General features: G+C 43.5%; 1 protein-coding gene across 2 annotated transcripts; it reads right to left on the bottom strand.

Moving 5' to 3' along the window:
- Positions 1 to 1364: 1364 nt before the first annotated feature.
- On the bottom strand, positions 1365 to 17154 carry tcf20 (transcription factor 20). 2 transcript variants are annotated; one of them, XM_062438655.1, is made up of 6 exons: positions 16902 to 17154; positions 6487 to 14857; positions 6063 to 6156; positions 5830 to 5893; positions 5581 to 5681; positions 1365 to 2930 (listed from the first exon to the last, which is right to left on the bottom strand). In XM_062438655.1, the coding sequence occupies exons 2-6, from the start codon at positions 13666 to 13668 to the stop codon at positions 2899 to 2901; spliced, it is 7473 nt and encodes a 2490-aa protein (XP_062294639.1). In that variant the 5' UTR covers positions 13669 to 14857; positions 16902 to 17154; the 3' UTR covers positions 1365 to 2898. The 2 variants fall into 2 exon arrangements, with proteins under 2 accessions (XP_062294639.1, XP_062294640.1); XM_062438656.1 differs by having other exon boundaries at positions 5844 to 5893.
- Between the last annotated feature and the right edge of the window lie 1015 nt (positions 17155 to 18169).

Genomic DNA, 18169 nt, shown 5'->3' with positions numbered 1-18169 from the left:
TGTTCCAGATGTGTTTGGTTTGATTTGAGGTGACTTGAAGCTGAATGTTGTTTAACAATGTTAATTATTTATAATTGTAGCTTATAATTTCACAATCATTTTCTCAAACAATTTAACAGCCAATATATGGTCATGTGTGCATTCGTATTACTACCAGCAGGACATTTTAACCATTTAGTCATTACTTTTAGCTAACCATTTCAACAGCTTATCCATTACTGTTCCCATATTTCAATAGTCATATCCAGTACTGTTAGCTATTTCAACTTTTCATCCATTACTTTTAGTTTAACATTTCAACTGTTTACCCATTATCTTTAGTCTACCATATCAGGGACTGTTAGCTATTTGGACAATGTATTCATTACTTTGAGCTAAGTATTTCAAACATGTACTTTTATCCAACCATTTGAGCTGTTTATCCATTACTTTTAGCTAACCATATTGACTGTTTGTACATTACCATTAGTCTACCATTTCAACTATTTATCGGGTACTTGTAGCTAACCATTTCAACTGTTTATCAATTAGCTTTAGTCTACCATTTATGAGATACTTTAGCTATTTCGACCATTTATTCATGACTTTTAGCTAATTATTCAACCATTTACTTGTAGCTTACTGTATGAACGGTTTCACCTTCTCTGTAAGCTAGTTGTTCAGGTGTTTACAGCTGGCTCAATATGGATAGCTTTTTAAAATAAATCAAATTGTAACTTCTGTTTTTCTTATTGAATTGAGTGCAACAATCCTTTCAGTTACCCACAGCAGGCAACTGCAGAGGTAGGCTACCCTCTGGGGTATATTACTATGTCAACTACTACAGCAAAAAAAATACTAGTTCATATTGATATTAGTTTATATTAGCCAACAAAATTTCATTTATGACAAAAAACAAAAAACTTTACCACCCCATCATGTAAATGCTACCATGTTTGTCATATTTTATGACCATTGTATTTTTAACCTGTATTTAAACCTTTACCGAAGATATGTCAGATATTTCATAATATTCAGTTATTCTTTTACTTTTAGGCTGCTCTAGTTTCTTTACATCAACTTCACAGTGTGACTTTTTTGACAGAACCACAGAATCCAGACTAAAGAAATGCACTCATAACCTGTCTAAAGACAGGCTGAAAGTGTCAGAATGTGGTTATGCACTGCTGTTAAACGTCTCCCTGAAAAGACGGGAAGAAATATGGGGGCGAGAAAGCCTGTGTGTGTATGCAACAGATATAAGGATAAGCCATAAAAGCAAAAAGAAATTTGGAGCAGAAAAATATCAAATGAAATTGAAACAGGTGTTTTTATAAGTGCAACAAAAGTGACAAAAATATGTTTTGAAAAAAAGAAGAGGAGCATAGTTGAAGCATTTTTTTAACGTGTATTCATAATTCATATACATATTGACAGGTTTGTAATACAGCATGGTTTTGATAGTGTAACTGTCTTCTTTCAGCTTGACTTTTTTACAAGAATAACAATAAAAAATGATAAAGACAACACCATGTACGACTCACTTTAAAATTTTATGGCAATGCTTCTTTTGAATGGATTTTGCATCTCCCGATCAAATCGCTGCTGTGTCACTGGAGGAAACCATTCGAAAGTACTTGGTTATGCTTGCTCCTCATTGGCCCCAACAGTTGGCCAATCACAGCTTGTTCGTATGACACCCTCTCCAAAGTTTTCAGCTCCAAAAATGTTTCATCACTGTCCGAGGGACTGACACCCGTCAGTCAAACTTAACTCCCTGTGTAGAACAGACGCACTTGTGCACCGGCACTCAGTTCCACACTGATGAAAACTCTTCAGTGTCCTGTCCTTCATCTTTTTCCAGTCACCATGGTCAAAGATGGCAGACACGCATTAGTCCATAGTGTTATCTCCTCCTCTTACAAGGCTCCTTCTCTTTGCACATTACGAACATTTGTACTTGAAAAATAAGATTGTGTCCGTCTGATTTTTCATGAATACTACTCTGTACCGTAAAAACCCCAGTGATGAAAAATAAGAACACTTTTCAAAAGGACCAAAATGGAATCAAAGACCCAGATATTTGCATTTATCACTTTCACACACACTCACTTCTCACTCATACACATGACTTTTGAAAGGCAACATGTCCGTTCTACAAGGCATTAATGTCTTTGTGGCAAACTCGACCCTGACATTCCAGACAACATGACTCTGGCTCCTCCCTCTCCAGGAATGAAAAAGAAAAGGGAAAAATAAAAATAAAATCCAATTCATGTGTTGACTGAATATAGTGAGATACATCCATTTCATTTTTATGAGTAAATACTGATGAGGATACAAAATAATAATGAGGACTAAAATAATAATTGTGATCATCCTAATATCGTAAGCTAAAATACTACTTGTGAAAGGAAAAATTCTCTCCTTTTCTGGGTTTGACACCCGATTTGCTCCCATTACGCCTCCTCAAAGCACTCAAAAGAAAACCTGACAAAAAAAAAAGGTAAATGATAATACAGATGATGATAAACAAAGGTTTAACACTAAGAGGGTGTCTCAGGAAAATCAAAGTGAGCCTAGAGAGGAAGTTTGTTTCTTTTGTTCTTTACAGAAAAGTTCCTTCGTTCCTCCGTCAGGCTTGACGTCTCATTTTATTCCACTTCGATCTTTGTAGTTTTTTTTTTCAAGTCTTTTCTTGTAGCGCTGTTCCTTTATGTTGCATGTCCTTTTTTTTTTTTTCTGCTTTTAAGTAAAGTAAGCAATAATTTTCTCAGAAGAAAATGTTTCTTTCTGCAATGTCTTAAATGTAAATTATGCTGACTCCTGGTGAGAAATTGTACATTCCCTTTTTATTGTTCTCTGTCATAAGATGCCAGTCCTGTCCTTTCACGTTTGGGGCTGCTTCACAAACAACTCTCATTTCTCAGTCTTCTGAGGTCCAAACTTACCTAAGGAAAGGAAACAAATAATTGGAGATTAGCAGCTCAACACCAACTTCCATGCACAATTCCTTGAAAGAGTATGAGGGTGAAGAGTGAAATTTGAGTCTTCAGAATTGGACTAATGCCAAACAAAGACAAGTGAAAGTCTTATACTGACTACAGTATCTGACTGACATAGTTGAAATTGCAAGTTGAAGCAAGCACCCAAATTTCTCATGTGTTTCTAATTCAGTTAATTTAAAAAAGGGGACTGTGACTTTTCCAATCCTGAACACATTCACATACACTGCCAACATTCAAGATTTCCAAGCACCCAATACATATCAGTGGTAAAATGTCACTTTCTGACAAATCACACAGCTGTTACTATGTGAATTTCACTTAGATCAGATGTCTACTGCTATGTGATTGGTTATATATATATCGGTACAAAGCAAAAGGAAGTTGCATTCACAAACGCTAAAGCACACCATCACTATTCTGCTAATCCTACACAAGCAGAGGGAAATGGACAGATGTGGTTTTTGTGTTTAGTTTCCATGAGGACAGGCAGAAAGTGGGGAGGGAGGGGGGTGGCAGGGAGTAACAGGCAGGAGCGCAGCCACTAAGGTGAGGTGAGGAGGAGTGCGAGAGCCGGATGATTTTTCTCAGTCCAAGAACCGGCCGAGAAAGAGCATGGAATAGCTGTTGTAGTGCGGCGTGAAATTAAATTGGAACATGCCAAGTCTGAATAGAAAAGCTATAAACAGCCCTGAGGCGACAAATTAAAGTCCATTTACTGAAGGCCCTTTAATGAGAAAGCACACATCTACCAGGTAATGAAACAACAGTGTTTCCCAGATGAAAATGTATTTATGGTGTTCGAATCTGTTGGGTGGTGAAGAGGGGGTCTTACACTGCAGAGTTGGATGTAAAACAGCATACATTACATTACATCCCAGTAGGGAATTTTCAGCCTTTATGATCTGTAAGTGTGGACTGTCCAAATAATTTTTCTATCTGGGGAATGCTGAACAATATTATGAACAAATTAAGTGTTAATGAAAGCAGCCTGAATGTGGCTTGATACATACTGACTTGATCAAAGTAACAGGAAAATATTAAAAAATTATTTCATATCAATCCATATGATTTTTTTCACAGAAGTCCACATGCAGGCTGTTATGAGCATTAGAATTAGATGCAAACAAAATCAGTTTCAACTATGCGAACAACTGATTGACAAGGCGTAGATTGCCATAGCAACTCGAAAAAAATGGCACATAGTGCAAAGGTGAAAGAGGAATCTTTCAGCCATAAAATGTATGTTTGGCAACTAGAACTGCAAATACAACTAATAAAACTTCACAAGTGTTCAACAAAGCATGAAGCCAAATGGAAATGAGTATCAATCAGGTAGTCAAAAAACTCCCTCCACTGGACAGTGCACTTAAAGTAACTGTACGCAGGCATCCTTTTTCTTTGTTACATAGAATAAACTCTGTAGGGTTAGAGTTTTACAGTGAGAAATCAGCCATTTTTTCCCTCTGTGACAAAGCAGCCAAACAAGCTTAAAACACAGTGACTGAACCAGGAAATAAAGATAGTAAAAAATGAGGTAAAGAAACAACATAAAGCAATTACTGTCATTATGTCAACATTAACAACTATTAGGCTACAAATTCATGATTCTTCTGAGGCTCCTGTACATTTGAAACATTACAAATGAACTGGTATTTAAAACTAGTGATGCCTCCCGAACCCTGGTTCTGAATTGGAACCGGTTCTAATGTGTTCCTGGTTCCGGAACCATCCGGAATCCAGCTTATTTTTTAAGGTCAATTCTTTCATCGGTACTTTAAAACCTCCTCTGCTCTCTGTGCTGGTGTGTTGGTGTTTGACTGAGAGCGGGGATCAGCCCCTCTATACACACCCACACACACACACACACACACACACAAACAGGTCGCAGTGGAGACAGTCAACCAGGTGAATTGAAAACAAAGTTTCACTCAAATTGACGACAACTATGTTTGTTACTCAGAGTGCAATAAAACCTTCCTGAGTAAAAAAACAACAAGAGTAATTTATCAAACCACCTGTTCAAAAAGCATTGACATTTAAAAAAGCTATATTTCATCTCTCTTGGCTACAGTCTCCCATCCACCACAGGCATGTTTTACACAACCGCAGCTCGCTGGTAAAGCGACTAGTGAAAATTCTTGTAACCTCAGCTACTGGCTGAGACAGCAGCCCCCCTTCCTCCCTCCCTCCCTCCATCCCTCCCTCCCTCTACCAGCAGTACCTGCAGGCAGTGACTCACATCAGCAGCAGAGGGAGGACAGAGGACAGGAGGAACAACGGATAGACTGATTCCTATGTTCAGTATTATTTATTTTAATGACATTTCAGATTTGTTTCCAGTGACATATGGTGTTGTTTATTTAGTGACTTCCTGAGGTGAACACTACTGTTACTGTATTATTGTAAACAATACTTAGCTTTATTTAAGATATTTCTAATCCTGCTCTGATTTTTTTTTTTTTTAAGTTTTTTAAAAAGCAATTCTTACATAAAATGGTAAGAGTATCAATAAAGACATACGTGTCACTCTATATGTGTCACTCTTTATCAGAAAAACACACAGACACACAGACACAACTGAGTCTAAACTTACAGCTCCCAGACTCCTGTGTCTCTTCTTCCTCTGCATTTCTCTCAGCCTCTCTCTGACTGCTCCAGGTACACTGACTTGGCTGGCCGGATGCTCTGGGTAAACTGAGTGAAGAAGAGTGGAGGAGAGAGGATAGAGACAAAGAAAGACATTGGCCGGAGTTAGAGGACAGCTCAGTCAGTGACGAGCGACTAAAGCATTGAAAATGAAAAGAATCACACAAAAGGAAGTCTTTGTCTTCTTTCAACCAACCTCTCCTTCTTTACCTTGTGCTTCGGACAACGCAGTGAGTAGTTATCTTCATTCAGAGAGCAATCTGGAACAAGATGAAAATGATCAATACAGTACAGAGACCGCCATATAGAGCCCAGCCAGACACCTCTTACAAAAGGCTAGTCTGCTACTTTACACAGGCACAAATGTCCGTTCTTGGGAAACAAGTACACCAACTCTGCGGTGTGCCTGTGTTTAAATCATCCACTCACCTGCTTCAATAGCACACATGTAGTGGTAGCGAAGTGTACAGCCTTTACTGTAGCAGCCCAAGGTTGAGCCCACCATCTCACAGTATGAGCAGCTCTGAGTGTAGACAGACAGAATGGCAATGGAAAAATCAATACATCTTAAAACTGTACTAGCCAGTGAAGAGCCTAGCAAAATGATAAAAAATCAATTAAGACATAAAACTATTAATAATATAATGTAGAGCATATTATAGTAAACTGTTTTTATATAGTTAATAGCATATATCATCACATATGAACCTCTGACATGTCTTTTTATGAGATGACACTGGAATTCAAAAGCTGCCTTTTACACAATCACAGCCAACATTACAAACACCAGAAATAATGAGAACCTGAACTGTCCCATAACAGAACAGGTCAAATAGATACAGAGGACACGTACCGTTTCTCTGGCGCCATCTAGTGCCTCCTGCAGGCCGTACAGTCTCCCATTGACAAGGTACACTCCACTGGTCCACACCATACATCCTTCGTGGATCCACAGCTCCTCTGGGTCCAAGGGCATCTGAGGCAGCTGGGCGAGTTGTGCCAAAGGTCCCAGGGAGTCCAAGGCTGGTGGAGGGGGCTGGAAGGGCAGGGACGCTTTACTGTTGGATGGTACCATTCTGGGGGATTCCTCGCTTGATTTGTGCCTCCGTTTAAAGCGGGGATGCGAGGTCAGCTTTCTGTGTTGAGGTCGTTGTTGGGCTTCCTCTGTGGGCTGTTGCGGCTGTATTTGCATCTGTTTCTGATCAATCTCGAAGTCTGGCTCTCTCTTAAGCTCAGGGATAGGTCGGATATCTAGATTCATGTCCCAGGTTAGAGATGTTGTTTTGCTGGTAGCTGTAGAGGAGGAAGGGGGGGAGGAGGAGGCAGTGCTGGTGAACTTGCCAGCCACAGGCATCATCATTTCCTCTCTACCAGCTGGGGAGGCAGCTCTATCGGTAGGGGTAAGAGACACTAGGTTTGAATATAGACTGATGGCGTAGTCACTCTCAGTTGAGGGCCTGGTAAACTGAGAATCTTGAGTTTGTGTGTCTTGGACAGCGCTCAAAGCATTTGAGCTTATGTCTGAATTTGGTCCTGTTTTGTTTGTGCCTGGTGTTGCTTGACATTGTCTGACCTGGGGCTGATTCTTGGGGAGCTTTGCAGCATATTCAGTTGGATAGTAAGGCCCATAGAGATCTCCAAGGTGTTTGTAATTTGCCCATTTCTGACAAAGGCAGCAAAGCAGGCGCCCAGAGTGATTAGTCTCTGTAATCACAGGGCCTGAAACAACATAGCCAGATGAAGGAAGTGCTTTTCCTGACTGAAGTGTTGTTTCCACCTCGTCTGTCTCCCTATTCTCTGATTCTCTGTCTCTCCTAGATAACTGGAAGGAAAGAGCCGAGGTCAGGATAGAATCAATTCCACTTGCGCTTGCTTTAGCTCCAACTGCACTACGCTCTCCTTTCATCTTTTCCTCCTCAGCATTTACAATAGTGCACACTGCCCCAATCTCTGGTATTTTCTTCTCCACATGTATGTGTGGAACAAATGGGCCCTTTCTATTTGGATCCGGAAATGCTCTATTTGCACCGAGACTCCCTCCTGCCCCTAAAGGTGTATCTGGGTCATCTTTGGCCACTGACTGGGACGCTGCTGCTGCAGCCGCTGCTCCTCTCCTTCTTCTTCTCTGTCGTCCTCTTCCTCCTAGTGGCTCGTCTTCATCTTTCACACCTTTGCGTCTCCGTCGCACAGGTTTGACTTCGATCTCTGGCTGTGTGTCTTCACTCTCAATATCTACTTTCACTACCTGGGTTAAGATGGGTGGGGCCAGCGGGGGAGTGCTTTCATTGTCTGGCAGAGGGGGAGCTGCGGAGGCCTCTGTGCTGCTGGTAGCCTGCTCTGCCTCTGGGGCCGTGGGTGTAGCTGCAGCTGGAGTGGGTGGGTCTGGAGGTGCACTCAGAGTTGCACTCTGAGCCTGGCCTGGAGACTGGGCCTGCACTGGTGTTTGGGCTTGGTTCTGTGCCCGTTTTTGTTTGTTCACACTCCCCACAGGCCTGCCCTTCTTCTTGCCAGATGGGAAATAGCCTTTAGGTACAGAACTGTCTGTTGTCTTAGAATCTTGTGGCGACAGACTGGACCTACCAGAGGACATCTGATGTCTGTTCAGCATGTGTCCTTGATGGGGAGAGGTGGTCCCATAGTAGTCGCTGCCAGGATAATCATCAAATCCCATGCCAGATTCTTGAAGTTTCTGTCGAAGGAGGGTAGCGGCAGACTGCTCTCCTCTTCTTGTCTCAAGCTGCTGGTAAGTGTTGGTGAAATTTTGAATGTCTGACAGGGCAGATGAAGATGGAGGTGGGGATCCCTGAACTGGGCGAGGGAGAGGTGGAGGAGGGGGTAAAGGTCCGAGCAAAGCAAAGTCCTCCTTGTCACCCGATGCTGATGCCACTGCAGCTCCTAATCCAAAGTCAAAGTCTTGTTGTTTAAGGGCTTGGGACGTCTGATGAGGGTCACATGGATAAGCAGTTGGCGGTAAAGGCCCAGTCTCATCAACTCCTCTGAAAGGAATCAAGTCATTTAACGAGTGACTTTCATCCATGTAACTATCATCCCCCCCTGCAACCCTGGGGAAATGCGTTAAGTCTTGGTCCTGTGAATCATTAAACGGTGGTATTTCTGAGTGAGAGAAGACTGGGTAATGATTTGCCTCGTCATCAGCATGGCCCGCTGGCTTTTTAATATTTGGGGTGATTTTCTGCACTATTGCCTCTAGTTTCAAACCTCGTCCTTTCCTGGGAGCCACAACCTTGGCACTACCAGTTGATGGAGACAGAGGTTGTGAATAGGTATTATCTCCCAGCAGAGGTGAAGAGAGCCTGGGACATGGAATATCTGAACTAGACGAGTCATCTTCATTGTGATGGCTCGACTCTGATTGAGCCCCGGGGGAATGATGTGAGTTTGTGGCAGCCCTTTGCTGGGACACATCCTGAAGTTGCCTTTTGGCTGGAATAGGAGAGATAAAAGAACGAACTCTCCTTCTCAATATTAGTGGATTTGTGTCTCCAGAACCCCCAGCTTTAGTTTGACGTGGCACCTGTGGCTGGATGGAGTTCATGTCAGCAGGAGGCTTCGTGGAGCTGGGTGGAGGAGGAGGGCAGGGATGTTTGGCTTCCTCAGTGACTCCTCTGGGGACATAAGGTTCAGCAGCATTTGGGCCGTGAGTCTTCTGTGGAGTAACGGGGCCATGTGAAGCTACAGGAGCAGGAGGATGAGGGGGCGGCGGCTGTGTTCTGAAGTAAGAGTCTCCCTCAATCATTCTAGCTCCCTCTCTTCCAGGGTGTGCTGAATCCCACATTTTCATATCAAAGTATCGGCTTTGATGATGGAGCGAAGTTTTAGTTGCATGTTGCTCACTGGGTATGTCAGGTTGGGGGATCATCCTCTGTCTCTGCTCTGATTGGCTAACCTTGTGTCTTCCTGGGGAAGAACCAGGTTGCATCATCATTTCCTTAGCTGGCCTGTTCATTGCTTTTACCCAGTCATTCATATCATGGAGATGATGAGGGGGGCCACGAGGGTGAGGATACATTTGAAGCTTATTTGTGGATTGAGTCTGGGGGGGTAAGTTGTGGTATGGAAGGTGGGAGGGGAAATGGGGGTTACTGCGTGGCATTATGTTGCCTTCTCTTGTGTCTCCAAATCGATAACCAGGAAAGCTACTGGCGTTGCCAGTTGATAAATCAACACCATGAAGATAGGACTGATGCCTCGTCGGTGAAGACAAAGGATTAGTGCTCATGGGATGAGGAGGCAGGGGCCTAAAGGGGTCAGCATTCATTACAACAGATGAATGAACAGACTTGGAATGATACTCAATATCAGGCTCATTAGCTCCCCCACTGCTATGATGATCAGTTTGTAAAGTTGCAGCATCTGGGCCAGCCTCTTTTGATGCCGTTTCCATTTTCACCACTTGTTTCTCTACAGTATCCTTCTTACTCAGATCATTGGCTGCTGCTGGAGAGGAAAATGGCTGTTGAATCACTGAAGCTCCACTCTGACTTTTCTCCCGCTTTCTCTCTCTATCACTTTCCCTGTCCCTCTCTGGTGTGCTGCATCGGTTTGGCGACACATCACAGATGACAGAGCGCCGCTCTGATGGGGCTAATATGGAGCCTGATGATTTTTGAGACTCAGTTTGACCAATGCTGCCTGTTAACGGCTCTGGCTCCTGCAAAAGGAGCTCCTGCACAGCAGAGGATGGAGTGGACACATTAGATAATGCTTTTCTCTGTGGAAGAGAATAATCAGCTAAGTTTATATGCTTTGGTGGGGGCTGCTGAGGCTCTGTAGCCTGTGGTAAATGACTCTGGGACACACCCACTTCAGATTTTTCAGCGTTTTGTAATGTCTTTGCATTTGACACTTCTGACTTCACTGAAGAAGGAGAATCTGTGGCAAAATCAGGCTCTCCTCCATGCCTCTGGTTTGGATGTTGGGGCTTTCCAGGGCCCCCCATTTGGGCAGAATGAGCCGATGCCTCAGTGACTCCACTTTGCATCCTCATACTTTCAGCCATGCCATACGGGTGTCTGGTTTGAAACTGTTGTTGAGCTTGGAGATGTGCAGGAAATGCCTGTTCTGGTCTGCCATAACGTCTGTCTAAATTGTAACCTTGAAGAACTTCTTGTAAAAGACTTGGAAACTGCATTTGAGAATTATCCTCATGACCTTTAGCTCCCGCTGCTTGTCCTCTCTTCACCAGCGCCTCTGCTACAGATCCCACATCTTTTGGATGCACAGGGCCATAACCAGTTTGTGATTGCTGGAATCCTAAGTATCTGGAATTCGATTCCATTACACCTCCTGGGCCAGCCCTCCCTCTGTTCTTCATTGACAAATCTGAGCCATATGTTGATTCTAGGTAGCCATATTTATGTGGTCCAGACTGCGCAGGATTCTGAGGCCGTCCAATATTTGATTTCTGATGGGATTGGTGATGGGAGGAGTACACACTCAGGTCAACACCTTCCTCCCCATTATGACTGCCTGACTCTCTTAAATAAGAGTGTGGCTGTTTCTCCTCTACACAGTTGTCTTGGGGATGTTTGCTTTTTTCAGTGTGACTTCCCTCAGACCGAGCTGAAACAATGACACCAACACCACTAGCACTTTGCTGTTCCTCAGGTGTGTGCTTTTCTTCCCTCTCGTTACTGTGTAATCTCGATGCCGTGATCGACCTGTTTTCTTTGTCCTGACCATTCTGCGTGTTGGCTTCTTCATCTCGTTGCATTTGGCTACTGCCTTTCTCTATTTTTTCAGCTACACCTTCACTTTCGTTTTTGATGGCTTCATTTTTTATTTCTGTCGTCTTTCTATTGCCTCCTCGTTGGTCATTATATGTTAAACCAGGTTCTGAGACACAGTTTGGCTGGGGTGGAGGAATACTGGAGGAGGTGGATGAGGGGGATGAGGAAACTGGAGGAGTTGAATGTGAATTTGTGCCGGTCTCTGACGACTGACATCCAAAGGATGGAGATGATGATGAAGAGGGAACGTGAGCATCATTTCCTTTTGTTTCAGAAACGTTTTGTTCTTTTAACGGTGAGTCACAGGTGACTGTTTTAACATTTGATGCTTGCCCAGTCTGTGGTTGGGTTTGACTGTGAGATGGAAGATGATAGCCAGCTGGTTCGGATCCACTGCTTGCACCGCTCATCTGCCTCACTCTCCCATGTTCCCCCTCAGAAAACTGATCCTCTCGCTCCACCTTGGTCCCCGATGAGCCTCCAACTGACACTAATGAGGAGTCTTCATCAGCACCAGCATCTAAACTGGCACCGTCACCAATCCCCACTGCACTTCCATCTTTGACTGTGCTAGTACTTGAAGCCGCGCTTGCATTTCGACTCCTTGGTTGTGATGGGGGCACGCCGTGTGATGGATGTTGCATCTGCCCGCCATCTTTCCCCTTCCTTTGTGAAAGCACTGTGTCAGTGAGGAGCATGTGCTGAACTGTGTTTGGTAAATTGGCTACTTGTGAGCTCAAGGCATTAAGACTATTCAGGCCGGCATCCTGCATTTTGTCGAGCAGAGAAGATGAATAAACAGACAAGCCTTCTTCGCGGGTTCCAATTCCTGTACCTGGACCCATTTTGTTGCGGCCTGTTGGAGGAAGACTGCTTCCTCCAACTGCACTCATGCTATGAGCTTTATGACTGCCACTGCTACCACAACTACTGATGCTGCTATTTGAATTGGGCGTGGGACTTAACTGAGGCATGGTCTGCAGTAATCTACCATGACCGTGGCTGCTACGGGGGTTTGATGTAGGAGGATGTGAAGGACCATGACCTGAGGGGTTTCCATGTGCCTCTGAGACACCCATCAAAGGGGAAGGAGAGGAGCTACAGCTGGGGGAATGTACTGCAGAGGCAGCTGGAGAGGGGTTGGATATCGGGCTAAAGTTTTGGTTAATTTGGGTTTGTTGAGCATTGGGATGCATTGGGGATTTGGCTATTTCTTGGGATGCTGCTTGAGGTATACTGGGATTGGAGGCTTGATGAAGTTTAGCATATATGGAGCCTGGAGATGGGCCCTGGTGCTGCATCTTGAGAGAGTTGTCATAACCCACCCCTAAATTGTGCTGTGAGTTGCGGTGCTGTAGTGTGGCTTGCTTGTGAAGTGAAAGTGTCTGTGGGGAATATCCAGGATAAGATGAAGCATGGTAACTCTGTTGAACATTCTCCATTGGCCCCACATTATTAGCAGCAACTGAACCAGAGACTGAGTTTGAACTGGAGTTGACACTGGGAGAACTGTTGACTTTGGGATCAAACCCAGTGCTAGCAGCCCCATCGAGATATCTCTGCGGAGGGGGGCTGTACATTCCTGATGACCCTGTAGATGCTCCACCCTGTGGGGAGTAATGCGGGTACTGAGGGGTCATTCTGTGCCCAGAGTGTGGATAGCTCCTATGTTGCTGTCCATGGTGGACAGCTGGGAAGGTTTGTCCATGCTGGCGGTGCTGCATCTGAGAACCGGGTACTGCCTGCATTGCAGGGTTCTGACTCATATTGTATTGATGAGAAGGAGAGAATGCTCCAGCACCTCCACCCGAACCGGCACTGGAAGCATAGTCTACTGGATATGGTGACATCAGGCCAGATGATGGTGCAGAGCCAGATCCAGCATGCCTGTACTGGTGAGGTAAATGTCCTTCAATATTGGGGTACCCAAAGCCTGCCGCATAACCCATACCACCCCTTCTGTGCCTGTCTTTCCCACCCATTGAAAAATAGTAATCCATGGCGTCTTTCCTGTAAGGGTTGTTACTGCTGCCACTGTGAATGTTACCCTGTGTTGGCTCCACAGCTCTGTTTCGAGCACTGTAAGCAAGCATGTGGCTGGCTTGACTGGGGTGGTGATGGGCTCTATGCAGGCTCTGCTGTTGCATCCCTGCGTAATCATCCGTCATCCTCGGGGAGATCTGGGGGTCTGCTGGCTGAGGGGGATATGGGGGACCTCCTCCTCCCCTCCCACTGAACCCAGGGGGAAGGGAGGGTGGAGCCGGACTGTTAGAAAAATTCTGCATTTTTTCCCCCCCAAGTTTGGATTAAAAACGAAAAATATCTGTCAGTGTCTATACCAGGGAATGCCTCTGATCAAAAACTGGAAGGCTTATGGCAGTAACCATAAATGCAAAAGAGAGTCTAAGGCCTGGCAGTAAAACAAGGAAATGCTTTTAAAATCCGCCAAAGAGTTGAAGCAGAGAATATATATCACTTTTTTGTAGCAGAAAATGGGCTGAACAGAGAGTGATGTTATCAAATAGTAAAAATCTTTAGGGTAATGATGGTATATGGTTGTTTCCACACACAAAAAAAGTTTACTTGAAAGCTGGGTCTGAAAAAATGGATTTTTCTTTAAAAAAATGAAAGAAGAGAGATATGTAGTGAAGCAAGTTTCTAATGCAGAAAAATACTAGATTAAACGTATGTAGTCATTCGCGTGAAGCAAAAGCAGTTTGGCACTGAGCAGGCAATGATATCATGGATGATTGACATACCACAGTGTGAGATGTTCAACCTTAAATGTCTTTACATGTATATGTTCCGCTATAATAGCTCAAGCAAACAGAGCTATTTTCGGATTAAATTCTGTGGTGATCCAATAGCATCTTGCGTAACAAAAGGGGAAAAAAAATCTCAACAAAACCATTGAGACTGTGTTCCGTCACAACAATCCTTCAGTTCATCAACATGTGTAAGTTTGCCAGGACCTGACTCACACCTGTGTGAGATGAAAACTGCAGTAACACGAATTAAGAGGTCTGGATACCGACCTTCACTAAACACACCTGGAGGCAAACACTTAATTGACATTCTCATCAGCTTCTGGATGCAGTGTAATACTTTTTGAGATGTTCTTTTTCTTGGTCATTCCCTTTCAAATTCTGTTCTCTTTTTTTGTTTTTTCGCAGCTGCATGCATTCATTTGAACTGTAGAAGTCTTTGGTCCCTATTTAGTAATTGTTCTTTCCTCGACTCTGTGTTCAGATTCTTCTTGGGGCTCTCCTGTATCTTCAGCGTTTAGCTGTCTTACCTTTGTTTTTTCTGTCAACCATTACTTAATTCTATCTAGTTCCATGGCAAAAAGGAGGGTAATCCATTTATTCCACTTCAAGTTCAGTCAATTCAAGCTCCTGTTATCCGTTTCTCTTCAGTATTTCCATGAAGATAAGTTCATTTTCCAGGAGCTGCTGACCAGAAGCCTTCACAACTCTGCAGATCCAAAAGATAAATAAAAAAGTTAGCATACAGAAATGAAAAGTCAACATTTACTTAATATACCTTGTGCTAAAATAGCTATGAGAAATGCCTTGTGGTCACATAATAACACTAAATAGTTTTTTTTGAGCTTGACAGTTTAATAACTGGCAGAATATTTTTGTTCATCAATTTAATTTCAACAATGAGTGGTAAATATGAGCAATGGCATTAGGTTTAAGCCTTTGTTGGGGCCTCCTCAAACTTTGATGATCTCATTTTTTAATTATTGATGCTGTGTTTACTGAAACAGAAAAACCTCAGTGCTAATCTCAGATCACATACTACAGATCACACTAATATTCAGCATTTCCTGTAAGTGGACACAGGTCCATCGCAAATATATTCACATCATCAAACAATGTCAACGTGACTTCCTTGTTGCTTCACTACTTAAAAGGCTTGCTGGCCTCATATCGACGCTCCTGCTCTAATATGCACTGTGAGTACAGCCGTTACTGTGGCTGGAGCTTTAACAATACATGCCTAAGCTGTCTCTTCTGACTGATAACAAACAGGGATGGTGGAGAGAAAATTGGGTTACTGGCAGCATGCAATTAAGGCAACAAAGTAACACATACAAGGTCACAAAATACTACTTTGCATGTAAACAAACAACCTCGTGGAGCCAAGGCAGTGGCGGTCCATGTCCCACCTCCTTACAATGAGACCGAGGACCATTAACTTAACTGTATTTAACTTGCTTAATGGGCTTTAATTATTAGGGGTGATAATTAAAGGGATGACGCCACCTTTATGAGGTCAGTGCCCATAATTGCCATGTGTGACACAATACACTGTAAAATGGCTAATGGCCCTAAAACAACTTTGGGTGACTTTCATTATAGCGTAGACTTCATATGAAGCACACAAAAACGAGTCATCGCTGTTTATAATTGAAACTACAAGTGTAACTGGTGTAATGTGCCTGTCAACACTATGATTGGTGTGAATTTTCACCAACGTAATCTATTGTTTTATACACAGAGAAGGGGATGAGCAGTTGAATTAAGAACACTCAGAGGACCACCAGGGGGGCTACAAAACAAACAAGTCACACATTGTAAATCAAATTGAGTCAAACACAGTATCATTCCCAAACAGCTCTGTGTTCAAGTGTCACCTTTGAGGGTCAAAACTGTTGTACATGGGTGATCGGGTGTTAAAATTAAGAAGGCTTTTACAGATCTCCAGCAGTGCATTAGCTCATATCTCGATTACTAATTAATCACAGCAGCTCACTGTGCACGACCAGGCAGCAGCATTCACAATACACAGAACAGTGCAGCATTAATACTAAGTGGCTCAGTGCAGTCTGTCAGCAAGTCAATCAATTGCATAGCAGCCTATGTTAATTGATAAGAGCATACGCAATGTGCTTTGCAGGCAGATAAGTTAAAGATCAAACGCCAGCTCTGTTGTATGTTGCTGGTTTGTGGTTTTGGATGCTCATCAACGCATAACATTGACTTGTGTACCACATCCTTACTAGCTACATTTAGCCAAAAGCAAGGTATACGCATTACAATTAGCTTTGTAGTGCTGCCTCTTTTAGCCTTGTAAGGTTAGCGTTAGCTCAAATACCACATATATATAACTGTTACTGCAAATGAAATATGCGAGCTAGTCGCATCTGTTGGGGGCTAGCTAAGCTACAATCACTGGTTAGCATCTTAGCAAGCCAGCTAATTTGCGTTTATTACATTATTACAAGCATTTGAGACGGCAGGCTAAAGGCACGGGGCAGCCAGGCAGCGTTTAGCTACCAGAGAGGTGATTAGGTGCAGATGTTCCCCCCCTCACAAATTCAGTGGGGCTGTGTGAGTAAATGGGTTAGCTAGCATAAATAACGTATACTAGCAAGAGACATGGTGTGGGTACTGCATCAGAAAATGATCATTACGCAGCCTGACATTTTCCTTCAATAAACACAGCAAACGTTTAGCAGGGAGAGGCAAATCAGCCAGAGACAGGCTAGCTAACAGACTCAAATGCATACCTGAAAACGGAGCAATACAAGGCCCCGCGAAGAGTGAAAGGCTGTTTTGTGACAATCCCGCTGCTGTGGCAGGAAACCCCAGTCTTGAGTCGACTGCTCCGCCGCTTTTCCCTCACCCTTTTGAGTCCAGACAACCCCGACCAGCGGCGGCGAAGTCGGGGGGCCCGTCACGACACTCAGATCCCGGGCCTTTCTTCCGATTCCCCCTTTTTTCTTTTGTCTTCACCTCCAAAAATGATGAGAGCAGAGCACAATCGGGGTGCCTGTGGGTCCCGTAAGCAGTGAGGTCCATACACCCCCGCCCCCTCCCCTCTTGTTCCCTCGCCTCTCTCTCTCTCCCTCTTTCACACACCGCTTAGGTGATTCCACCTATCTCGAACTAAAATTAAACACATTGCCATCACATAAGCCTCCACTAACACATGAATATCTCAAACGTCAGTTTCCGTCACTAATTTGCATTTGCATGCCTTCATCAGTAGCTAGACCTATTCGTTTCCCTGTTAGACTACTGTTTTTTTCTTGCAACAGAAAGACCGCCTTGAAAATGCATACACACTCATATTCCTGCACCCCCTCCCTCATCTCTCTCCATCACATCCCTCTATCTCCCCTCCCTCTCTGACGCTTTAGCTATTTCATTGATTTTTACCTATTTCCACCATAAAATCTAATATTATACCAATATTGCAAATGTATATTTTGCATGTCTGGGCTGAGCGTTTTGCCACAGCTCCTTTGTTCTTATTTCACCTCAAGTGAAAATGAATTAGGGTAGCTTAATGAAAGGCACCAGGGTACAAAGGCAATAAGGAGATGAGACAGGCTTGAATGGAATGGTGGGTTATGCCTGAAATGAATAAGTCAATAACAGATAACAGTTAATTTGAGAGAAGATAGGTAAGCCTGCATTAGAGGAAGATTGCAATGCAATGGATGAAGCTTGTTAAGTTTATTGTGGTCTCTTAATGCAGAAACACAGATCTGTTGTACACGATGCGCAGCTGTGTTGTATTTTTCACAAAGAAAAGACTCATAATGTCTAGCTGTTGGCTAACGTTTGACACAGCATGCTCAGAACATCATCATGACCAGAACAACAATGGAGGCGCTAAACAGAATCCTCTTCCCATTAAATTTATTGTGTTGTCTCTGCCTTAGCTTATCTGCTCTCACACAGGGCCAGCCAGTGCAGTGCAGACACACTCACACTCTCCTACCATCATAATGATGTGCCCTATGGCCCCCATCCATGGTGCTGCACTTTT

Source organism: Scomber scombrus, chromosome 18 (assembly GCF_963691925.1).
Source record: "Scomber scombrus chromosome 18, fScoSco1.1, whole genome shotgun sequence".
Classification (NCBI taxonomy): domain Eukaryota; kingdom Metazoa; phylum Chordata; class Actinopteri; order Scombriformes; family Scombridae; genus Scomber; species Scomber scombrus.
The sequence above is the reverse complement of the archived record's forward strand: the minus strand, read 5'-3'. Positions and strand labels throughout refer to the sequence as shown.